Source organism: Solanum lycopersicum, chromosome 1 (assembly GCF_036512215.1).
Source record: "Solanum lycopersicum chromosome 1, SLM_r2.1".
Taxonomy (NCBI): domain Eukaryota; kingdom Viridiplantae; phylum Streptophyta; class Magnoliopsida; order Solanales; family Solanaceae; genus Solanum; species Solanum lycopersicum.
The window spans coordinates 16,043,451-16,056,542 of NC_090800.1; the positions used below are offsets into that span (position 1 = coordinate 16,043,451).

Below are 13,092 nucleotides of genomic sequence, written 5' to 3' on the forward strand. Positions count from 1 at the left end.
ATTCAAAGAGATGTGGATATCTTAATTTCATATCCTTCTCAGCTTCCCAAGTCGCTACTTCATCAATTGGTTCCTCCAAAGGACCTTGACTGAAACCAACTTCCTTTGTCCTCAACTTGCGAACTTGATGATCCAAAATCTGAATCGGAATTTCTTCAGAGGACAGGTTATCCTCAATCCTAACATTTTCTGTTGGTACTATCAATGAAGGATCACCCAAACACTTCTTCAACATAGAAATATGGAATACCAGATGAACTTCCGCTAACTCTTGGGATAGCTCCAACTCATAAGCCACATTTCCCTCTCTTTTGGAGATTCTATAAGGTCCAATATATCGGGGACTAAGTTTCCCCTTATTACCAAACCTCATAACACCTTTCATGGGTGAAATCTTAAGATACATTCAATCATCCACCTGAAACTCTAATGGACTTCTCCTAACACATGTGTAGGACTTTTTGCGACTTTGTGTTGTCTTCAATCTTTCTTGGATCACTTTCACCTTCTCCATAGCTTGGTGAACTAGATCTGGTCCTATCAACCCTGCTTTGCCAACTTCAAACCACCGAATAGGAGATCTGCATCTTCTCCCATAAAGAGCTTCATGTGGAGACATTTGGAAGCTCGAATGAACCGTTGTTATAAGCGAACTCAATAGGAGGTATATGATCATCCCAATTCCCTTAAAGTCGATCACATAAGCTCTCGACATATCTTCTAAGGTGTGTATAGTAAATTTTGCTTGTCAATATGTCTGAGGATGAAAAGCAGTGCTCAAGTTCACCTTCGAACCCAAAACATTTTGGAAATATTTCCAGAACTGTGTAGTAAATTATGCACCTCTATCTGAAATAATAGGGAGCACTCCATGAAGTTTTACCACTTCCCGAAGGTACAACGTGGCATAATCCTCGGTCAAATGGATAGTATTCACGGGAAAGAAATGGGCTGACTTTGTCATTCTGTCGACAATCACTCAAATAGAATCATGGTGCCTTCGAGATCTTGGCAAGCCTGTGATTAAGTTCATATTAATCATCTCCCACATCCGTTCCGAAAGTTCTATATTTTGAGCTAAACCTCGAGGCATTTGGTATTCTACTTTTACTTGCTTGCAGTTTGGGCACTTGGCAACAAACTCAACAATATCTTTCTTCGTGCATTCCCACCAATATACCTCTTTCAAGTCGCGGTACATCTTGGTGGAACCCGGATGGATGAAGTATCTTGATCTATTAGCTTTCTCCATTATCCTTTTTTGGAGTTAATCCACCGTTGGTACACATAATCTACCTTGATACTTTAGCATACCATCTCCCCCTTGTTCAATAACCAATACTCTTTGATTATGAACATTCTTCTTTAAGTCAAGCAGAATGAGGCGGCCTTGGTCTTGCTTCTCTTTAACCTTTGACACTAATGATGACTCAACTTTATTGGTCACAACTATGCCTCCTTCCGTGAAAGCCATAAGTCTTCCCAAACATGCAAATCTTTTCACATTTTTATCTAACTCTATTTTCCCTTCTTCAACACGGGAAGTACTTTTTATGGATAACCTGCTTAAGGAATCTACAACCATATTAGCCTTACCTGAATGGTAAAGAATACTCATATCATAATCCTTTAGTAATTCCAACCACCTACTTTGTATGAGATTGAGCTCTTTCTAAGTGAACACATATTGAAGGCTCTTATGGACAGTGAATATGTCCACATGAAAACCATACAATTAGGGACACCAAATCTTTAGAATGAAAACTACTGCAGCCTTTTCTAAGGCATGATTTGGATAATTTTTCTTATGAATCTTCAACTGTGTGGAGGCATAGGCTATAACCTTGCCATTTTGCATCAATACACAATCCAAGCCAACTCTTGATGTATCACAATGCACTACAAATCCTTGAGTACCCTCTTGTAAGGTCAAAACTAGAGAGGTAGTCAATTTTTTTTTAACTCCCAAAAGTTTTTCTCACAAGCTTCACACCATTGAAACTTGACCCTCTTCTAAGTTATCTTGGTCTAAGGAGAAAACAAAGATAAGAAAACCTTCAACAAAACTCCTATAATATCCAGACAAGCCCAAGAAACTCCTTATATTTATTGGAGATCTGGGTCTAGGCTAACTCTGCACTGCTTCAATCTTTTGAGTGTCAACTCTTAGCCCTTCACCACAAACAATGTGGCCTAAGAATGCCACAGACGTAAGCCAAAACTCACACTTGTATAACTTCATATATAGATCCTTATCCTTCAAAGTCTGTAGAACAATGTTAAGGTCAGTAGCATGATCTTATTCACTCCTTGAATAAACCAGTATGTCGTCAATGAAGATGACGACAAATAGATCTAAATAAGGTTTGAAGACTATGTTCATAAGATCCGTGAACGATTTAGGTGCATTTGTCAAACCAAAGTACCTAACCAAAAATTCATAATGCTCATACCTTGTTCTAAAAGTTGTCATTCGAATATCACATTCCCTTTTTTTCAACTGATGATAGCCTACTATGAGGTCAATCTTGGAAAAGCAAGAAGCATCCTTAAGTTGATTGAAGAGATCTATCCTTTAAAGAGGATATTTATTCCTAATGGTCACCTTATTCAACTGAGGGTAGTCTTTATACATCCTAAGGGAGCCATCCTTCTTCCTTACAAACAAGACAGGAGTGCACCAAGGTGAGACACTTAGTCCAATGAAGCCTTTATCTAACAAATATTTCAATTGCTCTTTTAGCTATTCTAAATTCTGGTGCCATTCTGTATGGTGGAATAGAGATAGGACGAGTATCCGAGATGATGTCTATGCTGAAGTCTATCTCTCTTTCGGGAGGGACTCCGGGTATATCATCAGGAAAGACTTCTGGAAACTCACTGGCTATAGGAACTGATTGAAGGTAAGGTACCTCAACACTTAAGTCATTAACTAGGACTAAGTGATAGATAAAACCCTTTGAGACTAACAAACGACCCTAAGGCAGTGCAGAACTACTAGCCAACTTTATGACTGGCTCATTTATAATTTGTAACTTGAAAACTCGAGTTCTGCAATCTATCGATGCATAATAGACAAGGAGCCAGTCCATACCTAGAATTATATCAAAATCTACCATGTCAAATTCCACCAGATTAGCCATAGTTTTCTTGTTATTGATGGAAATAAGACAATCACGGTAGACTCTTTCCTCTAGAATAGACTCTCCAACGGGTGTAGAAATAGAAAAGGGTTCACAAAGCTTTCAGGAAGAATTTCAAACTGATTATCAACATAAGGAGTTATAAAGGATAAACTTGATCCTAGGTCTAACAAAGCATAAACATCAAAAGTAAAGACTTTGATCATACCCGTAATAACATCTAGAGAGTTCTCTTGCTCTTTGCGGCTAGTGATTGCATAAAGACGGGTCGCCCCTCCGTTGGTACCAAAAGTGGCTCCTCTAGGTGCAACCCTGTCTTGTCGAGCAACTGATGAAGATTGAGATCTATTGCTAGGATTTCTACCACCTTACTTATTCTTGGGGCACTCTCTCATGAAGTGACCCTCTTTCCTACACTTGTAACAACCTATCTGGCCATTACAACAATCTCCTTGGTGGTTTTTTACAACACTTAGTACATGTAGGAGCCAGACTTACTTCTTGTGCCACACTACCTTGATACTGAGTTAGTCTCACCTTGAATTGCTGTGAATTCTGGCCACTATACTCACCTCAGATCTTGGGTGCAGGTGCACTAACAGATGATAATACATGCCCCTTTGATTTTTGAATTGTGGTCGACTTGAACCATCCTTCTATTGAGCATAATCATTTCCGATCTTTCCTTTCTGGTTTTGATATTCCTCTCTGTCACTCAGCTTCTCCTCTTCAACTTGTTTCACATAGACCATAAGCCTTGATATGTTTATGTCACCAATCATTATGACAGCCCTACCCTCCTTACTTGAGGCATGACCCAAACCGGCAACAAACAAGCTCATTTTGCTCCACAATTCATGGATTTTTTTTCAAGGTGAGGAACTCTCGTACCTTCTCTTCCTCTATTTCTCGGGGAAAGAACCTCCCCAAGAAGGCTTCTTTAGAAAGCCGAACTTGGATGTGGTGCATCCTCAGCTCTGCTTTCTTTCCATTTTTCGAACCAAGTTCTAAGCAAACTCTTCAGTTGCTATGCAGCTAATTCAACCCTATCAACATCAACCACATGCATTACCTTATATAGTTTCTTCAACTCTATTATAAAATTCTCCGGATCCTCAGTAGTGCTTGATCCGGTGAAACTAGGAGGATTTATTCTTAGAAAACTCACGAACCCTCTAGGTGTCAGCCCCTTCTTGTTGAGCTCCTCTATTTTTCCCGACATGGTTGCTTACTACTTGACTTAACATCTGACTAGCTTCTTAAAATTTGGCATTAGTAACCCCTCCTTGGGGTTGCACATCCAGTGCATTTGGAACCTCTTGTTCCTCAACATTTATTTGGGTTGGTAGACCTCTTACTTCTATTCGTAGAGGCATGATGATCTGAAACACTTGCAAGCAAGAACACGAGAGAGACTTTTAAAGATAAACCCTACGCACAAAATAATATGAAAGAAGTGAAACATTCCTAAATGTTGTAGCCTCCTAATGATAGATATGGAGCTCTTCACATCGATGAAAAAGACTCTGTAGACACGGCTTCATAGACTCCCTAGGAGTCTTAAATCTGTGCTCGGATATCGATTTTTTCACGTCCTAATCCTACACCCTAGACGTGGCCAGCACTCGGAGATCATTGCTGGCACCCAAGAGAAACTTTAGCCTGGATTACTTAAATCATCGGAGGAATAAACTCAACTTAATGAAGAAATAAAACATTTTAAAAAGAAATACTTCATAGAATATTCTGGCCAAAATGACACTTAAGTCACAACAAGTGAAATAGACTCCAAACTGAACTACTAATTGTCTACGGAGACCCTAAAAATTGACTAAAATGGTTGTTGGTACAGACCCCACAACATCCTAAAAATTAAACTAATAAAGCAAATGAAAAGGATGTCCTCCGAAATGCAAGGAGGCTCACCACTGACTGTGGAGATCAATTTGGATCAACGAAGTGCTACGTGCTGATCCTGGTTACCTGCGTCTGCATCATAAAAAATATGTAGGACAACTGGCATCAGTACATTAAATGTACGAGTATGCGAGTTGGAGTGCTTACACAATAATAAAGCTTGAAATGGAGTAAGGATAAACTAACCTTGGCTCTGCTCAACCCATAAAGTGACAACTCAATATATGGCAATTACAATATATATATATATATATATATATATATATATATATATATAAAAGGTAAAAGCAGTGTAAACTCTTAGTTCATAGATGAAACAATAATAAACTCAACTTTACTTATATATGAAAGTAATATAGTTTCTGTGGGAGTTTCTCAGACCGACAACCACAACTATGAGCCTAAGTAATGATACAACGTCTTTCCATGCTGCCAGAACTGTCCTATACTTTGCCGTTGCATAGAATATCTTCAATTTAGTGGATCCACTGTCTAAACTTACATGAACATATAAAAATTATGACAAATTAAAACCCATGATGGCTACATGGTTTACATGGAGACTTGAGTGATCTAAACTCTCATTACCATATCGGCGCTCAATACTACTAACAAAACATGCTTTAGCTCATACTTTTAAGAAAACTTCCTTCCTTTGGGTTGAGATAATTTACTGAACCCTTTAGCTTTAAAAGATCCCTTTTGAATCAACTTTATCCTCTCTAGTTCAAAACACTTTTGGAATTTCTTAGTTACCTTTTAAATTAGATATGCAACATTAATAATTTTTAGGGAATACTTAGACTCAACTTTTTCTCTTTATTTCATTTGAAACTTTAACTCTTAAGGAAATACTCAGTTCCCTTATAGCTTTTTGAGAATTTAACTAAATTATTTTCTCTTTGCTCGACTTGTAACTTGAGCCTTAAATCAAAGTTAAAATGATTGTTTAAGACTCTTTGAAAATATTAAGAACTCACGATCTCATGTTTATGGATGATTTCATGATGTTTAGATGTACTCTAGAGTGTTCTAAAAGACCCTGGTCTGGGGCGCTCTGGCTGGTGCGACGCGCCAGGGCCTACTAGACAGAGCCTGCCCTGAAGTGCTCTGGCGGGCGCAAAACCCCAAGGGTTATCTGACGAGGCCTCTGACTTTTCTTCTCTCTTTTTCATTACTAAACCTCCTAAACTTCTATGGATCCCACCCCAAATACTTAGGATCCCTAAATAGCTACAGGTGCATCGACGCTTTCCATCAACGGACGTAGCCTGACCCACGGTCCGTCTTGCACATTCATTGACGGAGTCAAAAAAAACCCAAATCTCATCCAAGGAAAATTTGACTAAGTGTCAAATGACGGACGGACCTACAGTCCGTTAGTCAAACTACGGTCAGTAGTCTGTGTCCATGCATCTACATCGCATTCACTTACTCTCTGGAAGGAACAACGATTGACCAGCACAGTCCATAGATGGACCTACGGGCCGTAGGTCTGACTGTAGGTGGAAACTAATAGACAGTTAGGAGGAGATATAGTTTGGCCAACTTCAATTGATCATATCTCTTATCACAAAATGAATTAGGTGTCCCATGAAATACCCACAGATAGATAATTGAATTAGATTTCCATATCCACCGACCTCTCTAAATCAGACCTTTGAGTAAAAATTTATGATCGTTTTAGTAAAGGTATGTTGAACAGACCCGACCTACTGACCCAAACGACGGACTGTCAGTCCAGGTCGTCGTTTTATGTGATAACAACTAACTCAGGGTATTTTGGTCTTTTCTAACTTTGTTTAAATCTTAAGATACATTATTTTGATCCTAAATCATCAAATTTTAGTCATTTAAAGCCTAGAAACATAACTAAAATTTACCTAAGTCAAATCATTAATCAAAACTTAGAAAATAAGAAGCAACAAAGGAGAAAAAGGTCCAGAACCCTAGTTGAAGAATGCAACAAGCTTCCAACAGTTTTAGCCCTTAAATCTAAGTGTTTCTCCGTGAATTTCATCACCAGGTATGTGGGATTTGACTAGTGGTTCCTTTCACCCATTGGGTCCCTAGTTTTTAGTCAGTTTTCTTGATTCACATACCATGAAGGGTTTCTTGAACTTCAACAGAACTTCATGAATATATTGGTTATATGTTACAAATCAGATTATCATGTAATTATTCAGTTTATAGCATGAATTTCAGAACCCTAGCTATGTATTTCTTTAGTTCTTGAATTACACATGTTAGGTCAGATATTTCAGTTACTTCAGATATACATGCCTCATTGATAAATGTATAATTGCGGGATTATTTATTGCATTCTCAGTTTGCATGTTCAGTTTTGAGCTATCCAGTATTTACATAAACTCATAATCAGTTAATTACATAATTCATTGGGAGTATCATAATACCCGAGTTGGACTAGGGTTCATCGTACCCAATTAATCCCAGAACTACTAGCCAAGTAGGTTGTAAATCCCCTTTTTAGGCAATGAGTTTAGTGATCATGCCAGCATGCCTATAAACCTCTGGCAGAGTATATTGTGTCCTCTCGATGGGACGTATACATTGTACTCCACATTTAGCTCATGTTGTTTTATTATCAGTTATTAGTAGCTCTCACAGTTCTGTCAGGCTGTCTTGCATTGACCATTTACAGTATACTCAGAATTCAGTTTCAGCATGTTATTATATTTGAGTTTGTGCTTTTTCAATTATGTTTTATTTTAGCCTTATTCTATCCTACATGATCACTACATTTCAAGTACTGATGCATACGTGTGCTAGATCTTCTCGTGATGTAGGTTCAGGTTCTTAGCATCCAGATAACGCATAGATCGATTTCTGATCTCCAGTTCCGCAGATTTAGTGGTGAGTCCATTCTTCGAAGAAAATAGTCATGATTTTTTTTCAGTCTTTTAGTTTCTGTTTTTGTTAGACTTAGTTGGGGCTTGTCCCAATATTTCTAGTCGTTTAGAGGCTTACTTCAAACATAGTTAGTTTCAATGTAAGATTGAGTTAATAACTTCTTTGTATTAAACTCATCAGTATTCCATTTATCTCAGCTATATTATAAAGATATTCCTCATCTTTTTAGTTTAAGTTATGATTTAGCTTTCACATTCAGTTTATTATCTTTAGTATGCTCATGATTATGCCAGCGGGGTTAGCTTGGGATCACTTGTACTCCTAGGTTCTTTGTCCGCATTTCGGAGGTAGCTGGAGTCGTGAAAAAACTTGGTATCAGAGTACTAGGTTCAAGAGTTCTAAGATATCTGAAAATCCGCACTAAGTAGAGTCATTTTCATGGGTGTGAAGTGCACCACATCTAATGAGAGGGAGGCTACAAAGTGATTTCGGAAAACTTCACTTTTTGTGTTACTCTTATCATGCGTTAGGTATGAACTTATTCCATTCTAACTTGATGTTCTACATTTAAGATATTCCTCCTCGTAGAGATAACGCTAGGAATGCGAATGCCAAGAATGCAAACGCAGCTCCTCCAATTCCCTATCAGAAAGTCTCAAATGTTGAGTTCAGAAATGCTATACAGATGTTGGCTCAGAGTATGACTAACCAGAACAATAGGGTTGATGCTCATGTGAATGAAAATGGTGAACCAGTAGCAGCAAGGGTCCGTGACTTTGTTAGGATAAAACTTCTTAAGTTCTTAGGATTACAAACTAATGAGGATCCTCATAATTTCTTAGATGATATCAACAAGATCTATGAGGTGATGTAAGTCACTTAGAATGATCGGGTTGAGTTGGCATCATACCAGTTGAAGGATGTTTCTCATATCTGGTACACTCAATGGAAGATACAGCTCCTAGTACTTGGGATTGCATAAGTGAGACCTTTGTGGACAGGTTTTTCCCAATAGAGTCGAGAGAAGCAAAGGCTCAGGAATTCATAAACTTGAGGCAGGGAAACATGACAGTACAAGAATATCTGCTCAAGTTGAAGCTACTCTCTAGGTATGCTCCTCACATGGTTGCTGACTCCAGGTCTCAAATAAATAAGTTCTTGTATGGAGTGTCAGATTTTGTAAAAACTGAGTGCATGATTGCTATGTTACTAGGAGATATGAACATCTTTAGGATTATGAATCATACTCAGATGGTTGAGGGTGATAATCTTAGGGAACAGACTAAGGAGAATAAGAATGCTAGGACTAGTGGAAATCACGCACAGAGCCAGCAAAATTTTTCAGCTCCAGCCCCTTCGTCATCTAGTGGTCCGTCCTCCAAGAACAGGTATGACCAGAAGGTTAGAGCACCAAGCTCTAAGTCTCAAGGAGTTTCTCACAAGAAAAGAATAATGTTTTGGGTGCGGTTAGTCTGGTCACAGGTTTAAGAATTGTCCTTCTAGACATGGTCAAGGAGGTCGAAATGGTAGAGCTTAGTCTACAAGTTCAGTAGAACCAGCAAGTCGCCCAACTTTACATGGTAACTCATTTGGTACAGGTAGCGATCAGCGCCAGAACAAGTCGTATGCTCTTCAGGCTCGCCAAGATCAGGAAGGTTCTCCTGATGTAGTCACTGGTACGTTACGAGCCTTTGACTTTGATGTTTATGCATTGTTAGATCCATGTGCTACTCTTTCTTTTGTAAATCCTTACAAAGAAGTCCAATTCAGTGTTAGTCCCAAAACTCTCTCCGAACCTTTCTTAGTCTCTACTCTAGTCGGTGACCCAGTTATAGCTAGACGGAAATTGCCATGTCATATTATCTCAGAAAGTCACTCAGCAGATCTTGTAGAGTTAGAAATGGTATACTTCGATATCATTTTAGGCATGGATTGATTATAATCCTGTTATGCCTAAGTCGATTGTAGAACTAGGATTGTTCATTTTCAGTTTCCAGATGAATCAATCTTAGATGGAGGGTTAGTAGCTTAGAGCATATGGGTCGATTCATTTCTTACCTTAAGGCCATAAAGATGATCTCTAAGGGTTATCTCTATCATCTAGTTCGGGTTAAGGATTCTAGCTCTTAAATCCCAACTTTTGAGACAGTTCAATAGTCTGTGAGTTTCTAGAAGTATTTCTAGAAGATCTTCTCGAAAAGTAAATCGACTTTGGAATTGATCTTCCAGATACCCAGCCTATTTTTATTCCTCCTTACAGAATGGCTCCAGCAGATCTTAAGGAATTGAAAGAGAAATTGAAAGACCTTCTAAATAAGGGTTTCATCAAACCTAGTATTACACCATGGGGTGTGCCAGTGTTGTTTGTAAAGAAGAACAATGGTTCTCTCAGAATGTGCATTGACTATAGACAGTTGAACAAGGTCATAATCAAGAATAAGTGTCTCTTCCCCAGGATTGATGACTTGTTTGACAAACTTCATGGTGTTAGTCATTTTTCAAAGATAGACCTCAGATTAGGTTATCATCATCTTAGTGTTAGAGATAGTGACATTCTGAAAATATTCTTTACAACTCGGTATAGTCATTATGAATTTGTAGTTATGTCGTTTGGACTAACCAATGCTCCTGTATCTTTCATGGATTTGTGAACAGAGTTTTCAAACAGAGTTACATTATTTTGATCCTAAATCATCAAATTTTTGTCAGTTAAAGCCTAGAAACATAACTAAAATTTACCTAAGTCAAATCATTAATCAAAACTTAGAAAATAAGAAGCAACAAAGGAGAAAAAGGTCCAGAACCCTAGTTCAAGAATGCAACAAGCTTCCAATAGTTTTAGCCCTTAAATCTAAGTGTTTCTCCGTTAATTTCATCACCAGGTATGTGGGATTTCACTAGTGGTTCCTTTCACCCATTGGGTCCCTAGTTTTTAGTCAGTTTCTTGATTCACATATCATGATTAGACCTAGGGTTTCTAGAACTTCAACAGAACTTCATGAATTTATTGGTTATATGTTACAAATCAGATTATCATGTTATTATTCAGTTTATAGCATGAATTTCAAAACCCTAGCTATGTATTTCTTTAGTTCTTAAATTACACATGCTAGGTCAGATATTTCAGTTATTTCAGATATGCATGCCTCATTGATAAATGTATAATTACGGGATTAATTATTGCATTCTCAGTTTACATGTTCAGTTTTGAGCTATCCAGTATTTACATAAACTCATAATCAGTTAATTACATAATTCATTGGGAGTAGCATAATACCCGAGTTGGACTAGGGTTGAGCGTACCCAATTAATCCCAGAACTACTAGCCAAGTAGGTTGTAAATCCCCTTTTGGGCAATTAGTTTAGTGATCATGCCAGCATGCCTATATACCTCTGGCAGAGTATATTGTGTCCTCTTGATGGGACATATACATTGGACTCCACATTTAGCTCATGTGGTTTTATTATCAGTTATTAGTAGCTCTCACAGTCTTGTCAGACTGTCTTGCATTGACCATTTATCAGTATACTCAGTATTAAGTTTCAGCATGTTATAAATTGTTCATTGCATTCAGTTAGCTCAGATATTTAGTATATCATGTTCAGATTACTATACTTGCTTTTGTGCTTGTTCAATTATTTTTTATTTCAGCCTTATTCTTTCCTACATGCTCACTACATTATAAGTATTGACGCATATGTGTGCTACATCTTTTTGTGATATAGGTTCAGGTTCTCATCATCTAGATCACGCATAGATCGATTTAATATTTCCAATTTCAGCAGATCCAGTGGTGAGTCCTCTTTCTCCGAGGACAAGAGTGATGAGTTTATTTCAGTCTTTTAGTTTTAGTTTTTGCTAGACTTAGCTAGGTCTTGTCCTAGTATTTCTAGTCATTTAGAGGTTTACTTCAGAAATAGTTAGTTTCATCGTAGTATTGAGTTAATAAATTCTTTGTATCAAATTCATCAGTATTTCATTTATGTCAGTTATAGTATATGGTTATTCCCCATCTGTTCAGTTTAAGTTATGATTTAGCTTCCACATTCAGTTTATTATCTTTAGTATGCTCATGATTATGCGAGCAGGGTTAGCTTGGGATCACTTGTGGTCCTACGTTTCATTTCTGCTTCTCGGGTGTAGCTCGGAGCGTGACAATAAAAGATATCTAGTACTTAGTCGGGCTGAAAATCGTCCTACCGCCTAAGTTTTTTTACCTTTGCTCATGTAAGTAACATCTTTAAATAATAATATCTCTCATCATGTAATGATTTAGGGGCACCATAACCTATCAAATTAAAGTTTTATAAGTCTTCTTCCCAATGCCACTAAGTTTTCTTCATTTAGAATTCCAAATAAAAAGTTATAAACATTTTAACTTAGATTACTACAATAGTGAGTTTTCGGAGTCAATGACCTACAAAGCTCTTCTACGGGTCGTATATTAAAGTGCAAATCGTATTTTTCACTCATGTAAAAAAATCTAAAAGTCATTTTTGGGTCCAGATCCTTCGGACCTAGTTACGGGTCGTAGAAGCATGTAGGGGTCATAGTAGTGTTTTAAAAGGATTAATACATAAATTGGATCCTAAACTTGGCTTTAGATTTTAACTTTGACCTCCAACTTTCTTACTGCACAAACAGCACTTTAATTTTGCAACTTTTAAATAAATAAACATGAGTCCTACATGAAAAAAAATACATGTAGGACATCTTGTTGGATAAAAATGACATGTAGGACATTTGTGTCTATTTGTTCAACTTTATACAAGTTTAAGTGTTTACTTGTGCACACCCAATGTTGAAGGGCATAAATTTTATTTGAAGCCAAGTTAAAGGGCATATTTATGTATTATGTCATTTTAAAAGGTGGGGGCGTGAGACAAGACATTTTTCATAGTATAGGGCAATGAAGCCTCGAGACATGGAGGGTAAGCCCTACGATTCTTTTACTGTTTAATTTATAATATAGTATAATAATATAATAACACAAAATTATAAAAATACATCAATAATTTGAGATAATTACAAAACATAATTAAGGAAACTCATAGAAAATAATACTTATAACATGATTATACTAGTATAAATAATACAATATCTTAATTTTCTAATAACAAAAAATCGACAAAATGATCTGATGGACCCTTATACTTGTAT

At 37.2% G+C, this 13,092-nt stretch overlaps 1 protein-coding gene across 1 annotated transcript; it reads right to left on the reverse strand.

Moving 5' to 3' along the window:
- Positions 1-406: 406 nt before the first annotated feature.
- Positions 407-715, reverse strand: LOC138341163 (uncharacterized). The gene has a single exon (XM_069293077.1). The coding sequence runs from the start codon at positions 713-715 to the stop codon at positions 407-409; it is 309 nt and encodes a 102-aa protein (XP_069149178.1).
- Positions 716-13,092: the final 12,377 nt, after the last annotated feature.